The sequence below is a fragment of the Labeo rohita genome, unplaced genomic scaffold, assembly GCF_022985175.1.
Source record: "Labeo rohita strain BAU-BD-2019 unplaced genomic scaffold, IGBB_LRoh.1.0 scaffold_814, whole genome shotgun sequence".
In the NCBI taxonomy this organism is placed as follows: Eukaryota; Metazoa; Chordata; class Actinopteri; order Cypriniformes; family Cyprinidae; genus Labeo; species Labeo rohita.
Genome location: NW_026129760.1, coordinates 17,944 through 37,083, shown reverse-complemented (window position 1 = coordinate 37,083; position 19,140 = coordinate 17,944). Strand labels below are relative to the sequence as shown.

Here is a 19,140-nt window from a genome sequence, read left to right as displayed (position 1 = left end):
CTCTGATCACTGTCAGTGTTGTTACAGTAAATATTTTAGATTTGCCAGTCAATTAAACTAAACTGAGATCTGCTGTATCACTGTAACTGTAAATATCATGTGGACCAAACTTTTTCTTCTCTTGTTTATGACTCATTTTGGTGTAGTAGCTTATCTGGTTATTCACACATAATGCTGAAATCTGCAGCACAGATCTTCTCCAGACTCACTGTTTTGGACAATTTTCTGCATCTTCTTCCAGACTCTGAACGGCAGGTTGCCCAAGTAACGTGGCACATGAATCAAAGCTCCAGAAGGCGTCTGTGGATCCGGCTGTGAGATCTGGACTCTGGAAGAACATTCAGGAGTCAGAACTGCAGTGGCTTTGGCTTCAGAAGCAGAGAGACCAGAGACACCAGCAGATCACTCACCTTTCCATCGTGACTGGAAACTCCTGCAGAACAAACACACCATTTATCATCAACAACTCAATCAATCAATCAATGGATGATCTGAAATCAGACCTTTAGAAAGCAGACGTCATTGGCTTTCATCATCTCCTCCGTGTCTTTGATTGTGTGTGAAAGAGCTGAGATGTGTCTGTTCATCTCCTCCAGCTTCTCCTTCATCATCTGCTTCTTCTGCTCCTCTTCCTTTCTCAGTGCAGTGATTGTAGCTTCTTCTTCATCTCTGAGAAACTGATGAAGCTTCTCAAACTGCTGTTTAATCTGACGCTCTGTGTGCTCAGCTTGAGACTGAAATCAAATCACATTCACTTCAGTCATCTCAATCAACACACATCAACACATTATGTGCTCGTCATTTACAAAAATATTCAACTGGAATACATTATATGAATTATTACAAATCATAATTGATATATATAACAAAATGATTCTACACCTGTACTAAAAATGACTCTTAATTCTGTTTCCTCACCTTGATGTGTTGAACTGTTTTCTCAAACTCTTCTTTAATTTTTCTCTCGTTTTAAGTTTCTCCTGTAAGGACATCAGTGCTGTATTCAGCTCCTCCTAGAATTAGACAAAATAAAAATATATAAATCAGTGTATTATAGTGAAGAAAAGAGAATACAGTGATCATACAGTGCTGTGAAAAAATGTTTTTGCCCCCATCCTGATTTCATTTGTGTGTGTACATCTCACACTAAATTGATTTATAAATTAAAACCAACAATAAAACAAACACAACATGAGTTAAGTACACTTTTTTCAACAGCATGAAGCTGGAAAAAGGTCTTAACCAGTAATTACTTTAGTATGACACTATCTAGTGTATGCAACAAAATAAATAAATAAATAAATAAATAAATAAATAAAAAACAGAAGAAATCATTATGGGACAAATTCTTTTTCACAGCAGATTATATGTCATATACATTTGAGTAAAGTGGCAGAGTGGAATATTGAGTGCATGAATGTGATGATATCTATGTTTATTATTTATTGTTCTTTACATATGAAACAAGATACATTTTTCCTACCTTATATGATGAAATCACTTCACTTATTGGTTTACTTCATTTATTGTTCTTTACATATGAAACAAGATACATTTTTCCTACCTTATATGATGAAATCACTTCACTTATTGGTCTGAATTTGTGATTGTCGTGTTGTTTTGAAGTAAAGCACACTACACATGCAGGCTGTTTGTCCTCCAGACAGAAGAGTTTGAGTTTCTCACTGTGTAAACTGCAGATCTCCTCAGATCCTGATGAACGCCTCTCATTTCTCTCCTTCAGGAACGACTCACACAAGTTTTGTAATGCCAGATTGTATGGAGGACTTTCCTTTGAGGATCTTCTCCTGCAGACAGGACACTCCTGAGTTTTCTTGGTTTTCCAGAACTGTTGAAGACACTCTTTACAGACACTGTGACTACATGATAAAATAACAGGAGTCTTGAAGATTTCACAGCACACGGGACAATTGTAGTCATATTCAGCTGATGAAGCCATTTTCACTGTTTGAGCTCCAGCAATCTAAACTTTACTTTCACTTTCTGAATGACGGTTTAAAAAATGTAAATAACGAGAATCATAAAGATCTGCTGTTTGTTCAGAAACAAACCCAAAATGCTTCTTCAAAGGTTTTCTCTTCATTATTCACTGATGACTGATTCTTTTTTTGCTTTTGTCAAAGAGAAGAAAATCAGTATGAAAGAAAGGAGAAACAACAAGTCAGTCTCTTCCTGGTAAGTGTTGTAAGAGGGTGGAGTTTCTGAACACCTTTGGGTGTGTTTAACCCTTTAACATGCAACACTAAAAGGAGCCAATTAATTTTTATTTATAAATTTTTTCATTTTAAATTCTTATTATTGGACACATAAAAAATGACCTCAAGCTGTTTTTTTTTTCAGTCAGAATTTCTGTTTTAATCTTAACAATATAAAACTCTATACCGAGATGTGAAAACTTGCTTTACATGTCACCTAAACTGTAACAAACACAGAAGATCCCTAACAAAGGCCAATCAAGTATTGAATTATTAGTTACTTCAGATCTGATTGAGAACAAGTGAGATAATGATGATGATGATGAACCAATAAAGGCTGTATTTCAATAGGGATGTTTTTTTCTTTTATGTCCAAGCATCACAGATGACATTTTAAAAATTTTCTGTACTGTTAGTAGATAAACTAGCAGTAGTTTATCAGCAACAAAGGTTTTAGTCTATTCTCAAAGTACCACAGTATAGTGATGGTATCATATACAATGTTATCATGACATGATATAATATATATAATGATTGCTGTATCCATGTACACTGCAAAATTTGTATTTCAAAAAGTATATAAAACTAGAGGCTAAAGTTCATGAACAAACTTTGATATTGGCTTGAGAAAGCCGGCATGGGCAGCCTTGAGGCAAAAGAGCCAGATGACTTGTGTGTTCGTGGTTCTTGAACTGCCTTTCTGCAGTAGTCATACTTTTCATAATATTTTTCTGTGGATCCTTGCTATTTTGTATTCTAATAAAAAGTCTATTAGGCTATGACATCAAAACTGTAGATACCAGAGAGGTTTCACAATAAGTAAATTACAAGCAAGCACAAAAAGGTAAAGTTTGAATGGTGAGTACACGGTTATACACCAGGCTTATACCTATTCCAAAAACTTTATTAAATGCTACATCAGAGGTCATAAAAATATATGCAAAAAGTGCAATAATCTATGGATGCAATAATAATGGATCTTAATTGTTTGTTAGCTCCAAGTATTTTTGAATCTACACACCGGACTAACTTGGGTTTTAGATTTTGGATATTTGGCGCTGCTCCTCTTTTCTGTGACTTTAAAGTTTGTATGGTGTTTATGTTGAGAAACTGAATAATCAAATCCAAAATAAATTGCATAGCCATCATCAAAAATACAATGATCCTTGTGAAAGACACAACTGTTATTTGGTCATGAGAGTCATTTTCTCTTTTTCAATAGATAAACCAGCGGCGGCCGGTCAATAGGGGACGCTAGAGCGCCGCCCCCATCAAGTTAGCCAGTGAAGAAGCCTATTTCAACCTGTTAAAAATAAATTATATATTGCAAAATTATCACAAAATTGCATTATTTAGTCATACTATTTGAATGGTATTTATGTTAGCACAAATGGGTGTCTGTTAGCTCTGTAAATGTTTTAAATGCATGTAACTGCATGACACCTGTAACGCCAAGCCAGCAGAGGGAGCCCTCACCCTAGAACTGCCTGCACACTCCCTCTGCTGCCTCTATTGTTACTTCCTGTTTGTCACTATTTAAAGACTCACCATGTGCTCACTGACTTGCGAAGTATTGCCAGTTTAACCTGCCTTACTGAGCGTTTCTTTATTTACTCTGTTGGATTACCTGTTGCTGTCTTGCTTTGCTTTTGGTTATTGAGTTTACGGATTACCCTTGTCGGATTGTTTGCCTGATTGGACTGACTTCATGATATTTGACCCACTGCCTGTGTTATCACTCTGCCGTTTGGATTACGTTTACATTTTGGACTGCTTTTCCGGTTATTGACCCTCTGCCTGTTTCATCGTGTATGTTTGCTGTTGTTTGTAATAAACTTCTGCAATTGGATTCTACACCGCCTCAGCGTCCACGTTACAGAATACTTCGCCACCCAAGAATCCAGCGGAAGTTACAAATACACAACCAACCATGGACCCAGCAGATCGTCTCATCAGTCTCCGACAAGGAAACCATCCAATAGAGGATTATGTAACCGACTTCTGTGATCTGTGTTATCAGGTGAACTTTAACGATACATCTCTCAAAGATCTTTTCCGGTTTGGTTTAAGTAAGGACATTTCACGTCTCATGCCACGCAATACCCCACACTGGACTCTTGAAAAATACATAGACTTAGCTTTGCGTTTAAGTGGCTCACCTTTTACTGTCGGGATTGCGGACGAGGGACCCCGCAATCCTGCAGTAGCTATCCCACCACAACCAGCTCCCTTCACCTCAAGCAAACCAGAGACCCGTCACATCCCAACCTTCATGTCCGGTATCGTCACCGTCACGCCAGAGGCTCCTCAAACCAAGCCTGCCAAGCCAAAGCCAGCTCAAGTCACATCCACTAAGCCAAGGTCTGTTCACGTCATGCCTGCCAAACCAAAGCCTGCTCAGGCCACATCCACCAAGCCAAAGCCTGTTCACGTCATGACTGCAAAGCCAAAGCCTGCTCACGCCATGCCTGCCGCTCCAGGGCCTGCTCACGCCATGCCTGCCGCTCCAGGGCCTGCTCACGCCATGCCTGCCGCTCCAGGGCCTGCTCACGCCATGCCTGCTCCAGGGCCTGCTCACGCCCGCTCCAGGGCCTGCTCACGCCATGCCTGCCGCTCCAGGGCCTGCTCACGCCATGCCTGCCGCTCCAGGGCCTGCTCACGTGATGGCCGCCATCCCCGAGCCAGTCCACAAGATGGCCGCCATCCCCAAACCTGTTCACAAGATGGCCGCCATTCCAGAGCCAGTCCACAAGATGGCCGCCTTCCCCGAGCCAGTCCACAAGATGGCCGCCATCCCAGAGCCAGTCCACAAGATGGCCACCATCCCCAAACCTGTTCACAAGATGGCCGCCATTCCAGAGCCAGTTCACAAGATGGCCGCCATCCCAGAGCCACTCCATAAGATGGTCGCTGTCTCCAAGTCACACCACATGATGGCACACATACTGGACTTACCCCTCATGGCTGTATGGGCAGCTAAAATGGCAGCTACCCCTGGTTCCAGTCAAGTTGCAGCTGTGTCAAGTCAATTCGCAGCTGCGTTTCCTGAGTCAAGTAAAGTCACAGCTGCCACCCCGAGCCAAGCAAGATTACAGCTGCTGTTCCTGTGTCAAGTCAAGCTGCAGAACCAAGTCAAGCTGCAGAACCAAGTCAAGCTACAGCTGTGGCTCCAAAGTCCAAGGCTTCCAAGTCAAGTCTAGTTCCAGGGTCAAGTCCAGTTCCAGGGTCAAGTCTAGCTACAGAGCCCGGCCAAGCTACAGAGCCCGGTCAAGCTACAGAGCCCGGTCAAGCAACAGAGTCAAGTCAAGCAACAGAGTCAAGTCAAGCAACAGAGTCAAGCAAGGCCACAGCTGTTCCCCATGAACCAAGCCAAGTCACAGCTGTGTTCCACGAGCCAAGCCAAGATACAGCTGTTGTTCTCCATGAGTCAAGCAAGGACACAGTTGTTCCCCACGAGTCAAGCCAAGTCACAGCTGTTCCCCACGAGTCAAGCCAAGTCACAGCTGTTCCCCACGAGTCAAGCCAAGTCACAGCTGTTCCCCACGAGTCAAGCCAAGTCACAGCTGTGCCCCAGAGTCAAGCCAAGTCACAGCTGTGCCCCACGAGTCAAGCCAAGTTACAGCTGTCGTTCCTGAGCCAAGCCATGTTGTTCCTGAGTCAAGTTACGTTGCAGCTGTGTTTCCCGAGTCAAGTCAAGTTTCCAAGTCAAGTCAAGTTGCAGCTGCGTTTCCTGAGTCAAGTCAAGTTTCCGAGTCCAGTCAGGTCACGGCTGTTGTTCCACAGTCAAGTCAAGCTGCAGCTGTTGTTCCAGCGTCAAGTCACGTTAAAGCTGTGTTTCCTGTGTCAAGTCAGGTCAGAGCTGCTCTTCCGAAGTCCAGTCAAGTTACAGCTATTGCTCCTGAGTCAAGTAAAGCTATAGCTGTAGCCCTCAAGTCAAGCAAAGTCACAGCCGTGGTTCCTGAGTCAAGCAAAGTCACAGTTGATCTTCATGAGCCAAGTCAAATTGCTGCTGTTATTCCCGAACCAAGTCAAGCCACAGCTGATCTCCCTGAACCAAGCCACACCACAGTTGATCTCCATGAACCAAGTCAGGTTACTGCTGTTGCTCCTGAGTCAAGTCCGGCCACGGCAGGCCTCCCTGAGTCAAGTCATAAAACTGTTATTCTACCAGAATCTCACCAGGCCCCCTCTGACCTTCTCAAGCCACCTCACGTATCAGCTGACCCCGCAGAGCCCACGCTCCCAAGCCACGCAGAGCCCACGCTCCCAAGCCACGCAGAGCCCACGCTCCCAAGCCACGCAGAGCCCACATTCACAAGCCATAAGTCCATAGCATCAGCACCCTCGAGGTCAACAGACACCCCACTATCTACTGTGCTGCCTGTAATGGCCATCGCCATTTTCAGTGTGTGGGCAGCACGCTGTGCTCTAGAGGCCTCATCTGTCCACAAGTCTGCTCCAGAGACCTCGTCTATCAACGAATCTGGTTCAGAGGCCTCGTCTGTCCATGAGTCTGCTCCAGAGGCCTTATCGGTCCACAAGTCTGCTCCAGAGGCCTCGTGTGTCCACCCTCCCGAGGCCTCGTCTATCCACGAGTCTGCTCCCGAGGCCTCGCCTATCCACGAGTCTGCTCCCCCGCGGCCTCGCCTGTCCACGAGTCTAAGCCAGAGGCCTCTTCTGTCAAAGAGTCTGCGCCAATGCCCCCAGAAGCAGCAGCTCCGGCTGCAGAATCTCCTAAAAGGGCGGCGTTTCCCCAAGGACTCTCTGCCCATCCTGTCACGGCCATGAAGGCCATTTATGACTTCCCTGCCTCACCTGCCCAAGCATCTGCGCCCATGCCCCCAGAGGTGTCAGCGCATGCTGTAGATCCTCCCATGGGGGCGGCGTCCCAGGATGAACTCTCTGCCCGCCAGGTCGCAATCAAGAAGACCCATATGAAACTCTCTGCCTGTCATGCCACGGCCAAGAAAATCATGCATGAACACACCGCTCTGCTATGCATGTCATTAGTCCTACTGTGGATATCTCTGCTCCTGTTTGCTCTGCCTGTTCTGCCTGCCCTGCAATGGCTCCCTGTTATGCCTGTTCTGCCTGCCTCGCCATGGTTCCCTGTTATGCCTGCCTCGCCATGGCTTCCTGTTCTGCCTGCTCTGCCTGCTGCGCCACGGCTTCCTGTTCTGCCTGCTCTGCCTGCCCCACCATGGTCCCCTACTCTGCCATGCTCCACGGCCCAGGCCCTCCAGTACTACACGGCCTGCTACTGCTCCACGGCCCAGGTCCTCCAAGGTTCCACTGTCTGTCACAGCTCCATGGCCCTGGTCCTCCAAGGTTCCACTGTCTGCCACTACTCCATGGTCCAGGTCCTCCAGTGCTTCACTGTCTGTCCCTACCCAACGATCCAGGTCCTCCAGTGCTTCACTGTCTGTCCCTGCTCCACGATCCAGGTCCACCTGCTCTACATGGACCTGGCCCTCCGTCCCACCCCCTGTTTTGCCTCTGTTCCCCCACCCACCTGGACTGTTGTTGTTTTGAGCGCCAGGAGTCGCTCCTAGGGGGGGGGATTCTGTAACGCCAAGCCAGCAGAGGGAGCCCTCACCCTAGAACTGCCTGCACACTCCCTCTGCTGCCTCTATTGTTACTTCCTGTTTGTCACTATTTAAAGACTCACCATGTGCTCACTGACTTGCGAAGTATTGCCAGTTTAACCTGCCTTACCGAGCGTTTCTTTATTTACTCTGTTGGATTACCTGTTGCTGTCTTGCTTTGCTTTTGGTTATTGAGTTTACGGATTACCCTTGTCGGATTGTTTGCCTGATTGGACTGACTTCATGGTATTTGACCCACTGCCTGTGTTATCACTCTGCCGTTTGGATTACGTTTACATTTTGGACTGCTTTTCCGGTTATTGACCCTCTGCCTGTTTCATCGTGTATGTTTGCTGTTGTTTGTAATAAACTTCTGCAATTGGATTCTACACCGCCTCAGCGTCCACGTTACAACACCGAAGCGTTGTGGACAACGACACATAAGGTAACAGAAACAGTGTCACTTATGAGTTAAGATGAAAGGTCGATTAAACAAGAAATCATCACAGAAAATATATTGATTGATTTATTGATTTATTGGAAGGGGGCTACTGGCATTTCTTGTGTGTGTGTGTGTGTGTGTGTATATATATATATATATATATATATATATATATAATATTTGTTTTAGTATTTCTCATGTGAAATACTAATACAAATATTATATGGATAATGACATTCACAGGGTTGTATATATATACAGTATATATGTGTATATGTGTGTGTATATATATATATATATATATATATATATATATATATATATATATATATATAATCTTTCAAGTGATTTAATAATAGCAAATAAAGGCCTATAGTAATAATAGGACTATATGCTATGATGAATAATGAACATGTTAGAAATGTACAGTCATGGCCAAAAGTGTCGGCACCCTTGCAATTCTGTCAGAAAATGCAACATTTCTCTCAGAAAATTGTTCCAGTTGCAAATGTTTTGATATCACATGCTTATTGTTTTTGTTTGCACTGCAACAACACACAAAAAAAAAAAAAAAAAAAAAAAAAAAAAACAGAGAAGGAAAGTCAAACTTAATAAAATTTCACACAGAACTCAAAAATAGACTGAACAAAATTATTGGCACCTTGTCAAATTTGTAAGAAATAATTGCTTTTCAAGCATGTGATGCTCCTGTAATTTGTATTTAGACACACCTGTGGCATGTAACAGGTGCGGGGAATATAGTAATCATACTTGCAACCAGTTAAAATTGAAAAAAGTTGACTCAACCTTTGTGTTGTGTGTCACACTGAGCATGGACAAAAGAAAGAAGTGTAAAGAGCTGGCTATGGATTTCACATAGACAATCTCAAGGCTACAAGTCCATCTCCCCAGATAACTCAATCCAGCCATACTAATCATCAATAACAGGTGCGTTCAAAGAACCAAATTAGCCAGGTCATGATTAGCGTGATGATATCATCTTGGATGTGTCATTTGATCTTGGATGTAATAAGCAACGTATGAAGAACGGGCCCCAATTGCAACTAATCCATATTACACAGATATTGGTGATTCGTAGAGCAAAAATATCACCATAACAATTTGAACTTTCTATGATCTTTTATGAGGCATCTAATGAAGTTAAAGGCATATGAATTGTCATAAGCAATAATGATGCTGTGTATAATACATGCATTGCTGTTACTGAACATGTTTATGTTTGTTATGAATATTATTATTAATTATTATTTTGATTTATGTAAATGTGCAATCCACAATTAGGGGTCAGCTGTTAAAGCCATCTTAATTTTGCTTTAATTATCTTTTCGAATTGAGTAAAATACATATAAAATATATTATTGTGATTACCATATACATTTTGTCCTTAAGCTGAATACCTACCTCTAGTGTTGCATACCAGTCACTGCACCTAAATAATACCTGTAGGGTCCTGCTTAAAGGGATGTAGCAGTCAGCCTAAAATGCCTGTCAGTTAATACAAACAACTGTCCAACCGCACGGTGAAAGGTTCCTTTGTGAGAGTGGAAACAACAAATGGAAATAAATGGATTATACTTACCTGAAGCATGTTGACTGGATGGATTCCTGCTTAATGAATCCCTCAGAACTGGGACAAAAGGCTGCTGAGATTATGTAAATGAATTATAACTCATTGAGTTACCCTTACGAAAAGTTACCATGGTTTTATTACAGTAAAAATGTAATAAAGTTTTTTTGGCATATTGTGGCATTTGTATAACCACAGTACTACAAATACCATGGTTAAAGTATGGTTAGATAAAGTATGGTTTAAATTTGTAGTAAAACCATGGTTAATTTTCTTAAAGGATATTGAATTAAAAACATTTCAGAAAATTCACCATGGTTTTACTACAAATGAAGCAAAAAAAAAAAAAACGTGGTAACCCCAAATTAACCATGGTCTTGCTACACTAACCATAGTTCGTCTTCAGTATTCTTCATAGCCTATATGCCTTTTATTTTTATTATTAAATCTCTTTAATTAAAAATATAGGCCTTTGTATAATGCAGTGTAATTTAGATGAGTAAACTAAAGTGTATTTCTGAATATTTATTTTAGTATTTGATATTACTGAAACCCTTTTTACATATAAAAATAAATTAATCATTTGCCTGAGAAACATTTGATGGATTAAATCTTGGAAGGATGATGACTATAAAAGATGAAAGCAGGTTAATCCAGACCTAAAGGTGTAACATTTACTGACTATTGAACCGTAAGATCCTCAGATAAGAGCAGGTATGAAAGAAAGGAAAGACTGTGTCAGTGAAGGTGGTTGTGAATGTGTGTAGACGTGTGTTAGTTACAGGATCAGAGAATGACACCATTCCTCTGTCATAGTCCAGATACATTCTCACACACTCAAGATCCTGTTTAACAGGAAAACCAAACCAATCAGACCATCTGTACTGCACACTCCAGACATCAGTGTTAAAGAAATCATCTCCCTTCCTTTGGTTTGATGCTGTAGTTACTCCAAGACTCCAGACTGAACTCTCTTTAACCTCCACATCCCAGCAGTGTGTTCCTGAGTTAAAACCCTCTAAACCCAGAACACAGAAATACTCATCAAATCTCTCTGGATTATCAGGAAGCAGTTGTTTGTTCTTAAACAATCTCACACTGGTCAGATCATCAGACAGGATGTGACGTGGAAATGCAGTGTTTGGATCCAGAATCACAGGAGCTGATGAGACACAATCAACAGCTGCTTTTATTCTGATGTTCATATAATGATCAAGAGTGAACCGTACACAGATTATGTGATGGCCGAGGCCGCAAACACTGATCACCGACACAGGTGTCAGCCATTACTCAGACTATAAATAGCACGTTCACGCTCATCTCCTCGCAAAGTCTTGTTTTGCTACTGCTGACATTACTGAGTGTTTATTCCTGTTTGATCTCTTGTTGCCAACCCGATTGTCTCTGAACTCTGTCTGTCTGCCGCCTGCCTTGTGACCCTTGCTTCGTTTTTTGGATTTACTCTGTTTGATCGCCGCCGGCCCCGATCTTCTCACCTGGACTCTGTTGCTGATATTGGTTTGTCTACGTTGCTCAGTTTGCCCCTGTTTGACCCTGATCTGTCCGTTTATGAGTTTGACGCTAATAAAGTTGCACATGGATCCCAATCTTGCTGACTCCTCGTTACAATTGTATTGTTTGTACGTTTTGTTTGATTTGTCTAAATACGTATGCTTTTGTTAGGAAGTTAAGTTGTCTTCTTCGCTAAAGGAGGGCAGTAGCTCCTAATAATTCTTTTCATACTCCAGAGTGCACGCTGGTGAATGGAAGGTGTAACAATGAGCAAAGATTGTTGTTGTTGTTTTGTTTATGATTTGTGTTGGTGTATAGTAATATGGGGTTTGATTTGTGTTGGTTTTGCTTTGTTGTGATTTAAATATGATGTGAAGATAATTAAGTTATTTAAATGTATTATGTTTGGATGACCCCTCTGTCATCAATGGTATGGTCCTGGGAATATAAGGACCAGGTGTATTCATTTAAGGTGGTCTTTTGGGGAAGGGATCCCAACTGAAACATCTGTGCCCCAGAATTCCAAAGTTTTTCTTTATTTGTGTAGTTTTTCTTTTGTTTTATTTTTTTGCTGGCCATGTGTTTTAATAATAAAATGCATAAATGATAAAGAACTTCAGTTGATGCTAATCATGCTTCCTGCGTTTACTGGATGGATCCTGACAGATTATTATGAATTATGACACTCATCCTACTGATCAAACACATCAGACATTTTCCTCTGATCACTGTCAGTGTTGTTACAGTAAATATTTTAGATTTGCCAATCAATCAAACTGAACTGAGATCTGCTGTGTCACTGTAACTGTAAATATCAAGTTGTTGTTCTCTTGTTTACAGCTCATTTTGGTGTAGTATCATCTGGTTATTCACACATAATGCTGAAATCTGTAAATATTCCCTCATGCGTCATTTCCAGTGTATGTGTAACAGCACAGATCTTCTCCAGACTCACTGTTTTGGACAATGTCCTGCATCTTCTTCCAGACTCTGAACGACAGGTTGCCCAAGTAACGTGGCACATGAATCAAAGCTCCAGAAGGCGTCTGTGGATCCGGCTGTGAGATCTGGACTCTGGAAGAACATTCAGGAGTCAGAACTGCAGTGGCTTTGGCTTCAGAAGCAGAGAGACCAGAAACACCAGCAGATCACTCACCTTTCCATCATGACTGGAAACTCCTGCAGAACAAACACACCATTTATCATCAAGAACTCAATCAATCAATTAATCAATCAATGGATGATCTGAAATCAGACCTTTAGAAAGCAGACGTCATTGGCTTTCATCATCTCCTCTGTGTCTTTGATTGTGTGTGAAAGAGCTGAGATGTGTCTGTTCATCTCCTCCAGCTTCTCCTTCATCATCTGCTTCTTCTGCTCCTCTTCCTTTCTCAATGCAGTGATTGTAGCTTCTTCTTTATCTCTGAGAAACTGATGAAGCTTCTCAAACTGCTGTTTAATCTGATGCTCTGTGTGCTGAAATCAAATCACATTCACTTCAATCATCTCAATCAACACACATCAACACATCACATCATTCAGATCCAAGAGAAACTCAGACATCCGACATATAACAGATCCAGAAACAGATTGCTGCTTGTCATTTACAAAAACAATAAGCTGGATACCACTGCATTAAATATAACAAATCAAAATTGTATATAGTGATCCTACACCTGTACTGAAAATGACTCTTGATTATGTTTCCTCACCTTGATGTGTTGAATTGTTTTCTGAAACTCTCCTTGCATTTTTTCTCTCTTTTTAAGTTTCTCCTGTAATGACTTCAATGCTATATTGAGCTCCTCCTAGAATTGGACGAAATAAAAATATGAAAAACACCAGATTACAGTGAAGAGAAGAAAATACAGTGATCATCTCTCACACTAAATTGATTCAGAATTTAAAACCTGGAAATAACTCGCCACAGCAGCAAACCTTTACAGAAGTGGCTCATCAAAAAGTCACAAAAAATCCAAAGACACCATGGAAGGAACTGCATCAATAAAAGACACTGGCCAAAAATGGCATCCATGCCTCTGGGATAGAAACTGTTCTTAAATTTGTCCATGATACAATAGACCAGTGGTACATGATAAAACAGTGCTACTATTTTGCATGTCTCCCTTATTTAGCCTACCACACCTGATTCAGACATTTCATTAGGAAAGAGCTTCATGAACTTAACTGAGTGCGTCAAATAGAGAGAGCCGGGATCCTCAGGACCAGGATTAAGAACCAAAGCACCAACCAGAGGGTAGCTGGACAGTTTTGGAGTGGCCTAGTCAAAGTCCTGACTTTAACCCAGTTGAGATGATGTGGCATGAACTTAAACAAGCAATTCATGCTTACTTTATCACAGCATATGAAACAAGACATTATACCTACCTTATATGATAAAACCACTTCACTTATTGGTCTGAATTTGTGATTGTTGTGTTGTTTTAAAGTAAAGCACACTACACATGCAGGCTGTTTGTCCTCCAGACAGAAGAGTTTGAGTTTATCACTGTGTAAACTGCAGATCTCCTCAGATCCTGATGAACGGCTCTTATTTCTCTCCTTCAGGAACGACTCACATAAGTTTTGTAATGCCAGATTAAATGAAGGACGTTCTTTTGAGGATCTTCTCCTGCAGACAGGACACTCCTGAGTTTTCTTGGTTCTCCAGAACTGTTGAAGACACTCTTTACAGACACTGTGACTACATGATAAAAGAACAGGAGCCTTAAAGATTTCACAGCACACAGGACAAGAAAGTTCTTCTACAGATAGTGAAGCCATTGGCTGATTTGGTTTTGCTCTTATCAAAGAGAAGAAAATCAGTATACCAGAAAAAAAGTCAGTGTCTTCCTGGTAAGTGTTGTAAGAGAGTGGAGTTTCTGATCACCTTTGATCATCATTTTCTCCACAGTCTTTCAACAAATTGAGTAGACGTGGGAAGAGCAACCAAAAACTATTCATCTAAAAAATACTTATCAAAATGGGTGTTCATTTCAATACCTGTGAAAGCAGCCTATTTTTAATATGTTAATGTCCAAAATACCAGTTTGTAGTACTTTAAGTGTTTCCATAAAATGTATTAATGAATCATTAATTCTGCACAGTGTGTGTTCAATACTCATATATGTATACACTGGACACCAATCAGGCGTTACATCATGAGCACCTTCCTAATATTGTGTTGGTCCCCCTTTTTTTTTTTGGCCTTTAATACGATAGGACAGATCATAGCTGACAGGAAGAGAAATGGGAGAGAGAGAAGGGGACGGGATCAGGAAAGGTCCTCGAGTGTAACAGGACTCTTTGGAAGCGTGAGTAGATCCAAGTGCGAGCTTTATTATACAGATCGTAGTCAGACAGGCAAGGTCAATCTCCAACAAACAGTGATAATCAGGGCGAGGCGAGAGCGTAATCCAATAAACAGGCAGAATGTCAAAATACCAGTGAGCAGTCCAAAGTAACAAAATAAACAAGGCAATGAAACAAGGCAAAAACTATGGCAATGGAACAAGGCGAAACTATGACTATAAAACAAAACTATGACTATGGAAAAAACTCAATGAAACAAGGAAAAACGCTTGGTAGAGTCCGCACAGGCAAAACAATACTTCGCAAGGGCCTGTTTGGTTTAGGCCTCCTTATATGGCCACCAAACAGGAAGTAACAAAAGAAGCAGCAGAGGGAGCGGTAACAGTCAGTCCATGGGAGAGGGCTCCCTCTGCTGGTGTGGCATTACAGAATTCCCCCCCTCTAGGAGCGACTCCTGGTGCTCAAAACAACAACAGTCCAGGAGGGTGGGGGAACAGAGGCAAAACAGGGGGTGGGATGGAGGGCCAGGTCCATGCAGAGGAGGTGGGCCTAGATCGTAGAGCAGTGGCAGACAGTGAAGCACTGGAGGACCTGGACTGTGGATCAGTGATAGACAGTGGAACCCTGGAGGACCTGGACCGTGGAGCTGTGGTAGACAGTGGAACCTTGGAGGACCAGGGCCGTGGAACAGTAGCAGACAGTGAAACACTGGAGGGCCTGGGCCATGGAGCAGTGGCAGATAATGGAACCTTGGGGGACCTGGGCCATGGAACTGTGGCAGGCAGTGGTACACTGGAGCAGAAGTCCACCATGTTTGATTCGGAGGAGCCTGGAGCCATGGTGGAGCAGGGAGAGTAGGCAGCCATGGCGGGGCAAATAGAGCAGGCAGAGCAGGAAGCCATGGCGGGGCAGGCAGAGCAGGGAGCCATGGTGAGACAGACAGTGCAGGCAGAGCAGACAGGAGCAAAGATATCCACAGTGGAACAAATGACATCCATAGCAGAGCAGAGAGTTTGTAGATGTTTTCCTTGGCCTCCTTGGCTTCCTTGGCCATGAAATGACAGGCAGTGAGTTCATGATAGGCCTCCTTGGCCTTGACATGATGGGCGGAGAGTTCATGATAGGCCTCCTTGGCCGTGACATGACTGGCAGAGAGTTCATAGGAGGATGCCGCTCCCATAGGAGGTTCTGCAGCCGGAGCCACCACCTCCGGGGGCATTGGCGCAGACTCGTGGTTAGAAGTGGCAGTGGGTGGACGCCGCCTCCTTTGGAGGATCTACAGCATAAGCTGACACCTCTGGAGGCATAGGCGTGGATTCATGGTCAGACGTGGCAGAGAGTTCATTAATGGACGCCACCTCCTTAGGAGGTTCTACAGAGCATGCTGACACCTCGGGAGGTATTGGCGTAAATTCTTGGACAGACGAGGCCTCTGGAGTAGACTTGTGGACAGACGAGGCCTCTGGAGCAGACTCGCGGACAGACGAGGCCTCTGGAGCAGATTCGTGGACAGACGAGGCTTCTGGGGGGTCAGCTAATAAGTGACAAGGCTCTAGGAGGTCAGCTGAGACGTGACGAGGCTCTTGGAGATCAGCTGAGACATGACAAGGCCCTTGGAGGTCAGACGGGACCTGGCGAGGTTCTGGCATGATGGCCGTGGCTTGACGAGGCTCCATACTAGCAGCCATATCGTGAAGAGGCTCCGTTAGGAGCGCAGCTGAGTCTTGACTTGATTCAGGAAGGTCTGCCGTGACTTGACTTGACTCAGGGAGGTCTGCTGTGGCTTGACTTGACTCAGGGAGGTCTGCCGTGACTTGACTTGACACGGGAACAACAGCAGTAACTTGACTTGGCTCATGAAGATCTGCTGTAACTTGGCTTGACTAATGAAGATCAGGTGTGTCTTGACTTGGCTCGTGAAGACCAGCTGTGACTTGACTTGGCTCAGGAAGGTCAGCTGTGACTTGACTTGGCTCAGGAAGATCAGCTGTGACTTGACTGGGCTCATGAAGGTCAGCTGTAACTTGGCTTGGCTCATGAAGGTCAGCTGTGGCTTGACTTGACTCGGGAACAACAGCAGTAACTTGACTTGGCTCATGAAGATCTGCTGTAACTTGGCTTGACTCATGAAGATCAGCTGTGGTTTGTCTTAACATAGACGACCCAGCTGTAACTCGACTTGACTGAGGAACAACAGCTGTAACGTGACTTGATTCAGGAACAACAGCTGTAACGTGACTTGACTCAGGAACAACAGCTGTAACTTGATTGACTCATGGTGAACAGCTGTGACTTGGCTTGACTCATGGGGAACAGCTGTGACTTGGCTTGACTCATGGGGAACAGCTGTGACTTGGCTTGACTCATGGAGAACAGCTGTGACTTGATTTGATTCAAGAACTACAGCTGTAACTTGACTTGATTCCGAAGTAACAGCTGTAACTTGACGTGGCTCAGGAATCACAGCTGTCACTTGACTTGGCACTGAAAGTGCAGCCCTGACTTGACTTGACACCGGAGGATCAGCCATCACTTGATTTGTTTTGGCTGCGACAGACATGGCGAGGTGAGATTTGGATGAGACGATTTTGGACGGATGAGGCCCGGGCGTGGCAGCCATCTTGGCCGGGGACTCAGACGGGACGACCATCTTGTGAACAGGTTTGGGGATGGCGGCCATCTTGTGAACAGGCTTGGGGATGGCGGCCATCTTGTGATCTGGCTCTGGGATGGCGGCCATCTTGTGGACTGGCTGTGGAAGGGCGGCAATGACAGGTGCAAACTCTGGAGCGGCAGGCATGGCGTGAGCAGGCCCTGGAGTGGCAGGCATGGTATGAGCAGGTCTTGGAGCTGAAGACGTGACGTGAACAGGCCTTGGAGCGGAAGACGTGACGTGAGTAAACTGTGGCTTGGTAGACGTGACGTGAGCAGGCTGTGGCTTGGCAGGCATGGCGTGAGAGTGCTCTGATGCAATTTGAATAATCCCAGACATGACTTGAGCAGGCTTTGGCTTGGTAGACATGATGTGAACAGGTTTTGGTTTAGCAGGCATTACGTGAGTAGACTCTGGCTTGGCAGGCATGGTGTGAGCAGGTTGTGGTATGGGGTTTACTGCAGGATTACGGGATCCCTCGTCCGCAATCCCAACAGTAAAAAGTGATCTACTTAACCGGAGAGCATAATCAATATATTGTTCCAGAGACCAGTTTATTTTCCCTCCAGGTAGGTAGGAACGAACCGGATCGTTTAATCTGTGGCGGAAAATGTCCTTAAGCGCCACGTCATTAAAAGTCACCAGATAGCACAGCTCACAAAATGGGAGAGGGCTCCCTCTGCTGGCGTGGCATTACATCGAGCTGGGATTTGAACTCGAGACGCTCGTAGCACAATTGGGCTGTATGTCGGTGCTCTGCCCACAAGGCTATCAGCACCGACGTGTTGGTCCTTCTTTTGCTGCCAAAACAGCTCTGACCCATCGAGGGATGGACTCCACTAGACCCCTGAAGGTGTGCTGTAGTATCTGGCACCAAGATGTTAGCAGCAGATCCTTTAGGTCCCATAAGTTGCATGGTGGGGCCTCCATGACTTGGACTAGTTTGTTCAGCACATCCCACAGATGCTAGTTTGGATTGAGATCTGGCTGATTTGGAGGCCAAGTCAACACCTAAAACACACCACTGATCATCAAGAACTCAATCAATCATCAATCAATCAATCATCAATCAGTCAATCACAGGACAATTATAGTCATATTCAGATGGTGAAGACATTTTCACTGTTTGAGCTCCAGCAATCTAAACTTTACTTTTTTCTTTCTGAGCAAGTTTCAAAAATAAAAACCCCCAGAGAATTACGAATATCTGCTGTCTGCTCAGAAACAATATTCTCAAATGCATCAATGTTTCTCTTCATTTTTGTTTTCGCCAAAGAAGAAAATCAGAATGACAGGAAGGAGAAATAGCAAGTCAGTCTCTTCCTGGTAAGTGTTGTAAGAGGGTGGAGTTTCTGACCACCTGGGCTGATGACAACATCAGGATTTCTTCACGTTACATATTAATAAAACACATTTATAATCACACTGAAGTCAGTGATAAACGTCTGTTTATGTCAAAACACACAACTCGAGGCAGGAACAGAAAAACCAAGCAATGTAATAATAACAAAGAATTGAACTGAACACAACAAAAAGCTTAAATAGAATAAACTAAATAACAGAAGTGCCCAGTGCCCCCCAAAATTACTCGACAGGCCCCCTTGCACGTGATCACGAGCGAACTTACTATTGAGAAAGAAAAACATTCATTGTACTGATCTAGCATTGAATATTGCCAAACAAATCATTTAGCTCAAAGAACCACTAATCTCTAGAAGCTAATAATACAGTGTTTCCATTTTTTTTTATGCACATCTTGGTATATGGCAAAAAAAAGCTGGATGGAAACGCTAAGATGTGCATAAATTCTAAAAATGCGTAAAAACTTTTGT

The 19,140-nt window shown here is 43.4% G+C and overlaps 3 protein-coding genes across 3 annotated transcripts; all 3 read right to left on the bottom strand.

Annotated features, from left to right (window-relative positions):
* Positions 1-209: 209 nt before the first annotated feature.
* On the bottom strand, positions 210-960 carry LOC127162036 (E3 ubiquitin-protein ligase TRIM35-like; the record flags this gene model as incomplete). The annotated part of the gene is made up of 4 exons (XM_051104811.1): positions 919-960; positions 504-734; positions 411-433; positions 210-328 (listed from the first exon to the last, which is right to left on the bottom strand). Coding segments are annotated over exons 2-4 (250 nt in total), but the record flags the coding sequence as incomplete, so codon positions are not given.
* A 5-nt stretch (positions 961-965) lies between these two features.
* LOC127162035 (E3 ubiquitin-protein ligase TRIM39-like) lies at positions 966-2,190 on the bottom strand (the record flags this gene model as incomplete). Its single annotated transcript, XM_051104810.1, has 2 exons — positions 1,565-2,190; positions 966-1,013 (listed from the first exon to the last, which is right to left on the bottom strand). Coding segments are annotated over exons 1-2 (444 nt in total), but the record flags the coding sequence as incomplete, so codon positions are not given.
* Positions 2,191-10,505: 8,315 nt separating this feature from the next.
* Positions 10,506-14,127, bottom strand: LOC127162037 (nuclear factor 7, ovary-like). The gene is made up of 6 exons (XM_051104812.1): positions 13,732-14,127; positions 13,056-13,151; positions 12,601-12,819; positions 12,500-12,522; positions 12,299-12,417; positions 10,506-10,993 (listed from the first exon to the last, which is right to left on the bottom strand). The coding sequence occupies exons 1-6, from the start codon at positions 14,125-14,127 to the stop codon at positions 10,506-10,508; spliced, it is 1,341 nt and encodes a 446-aa protein (XP_050960769.1).
* Positions 14,128-19,140: the final 5,013 nt, after the last annotated feature.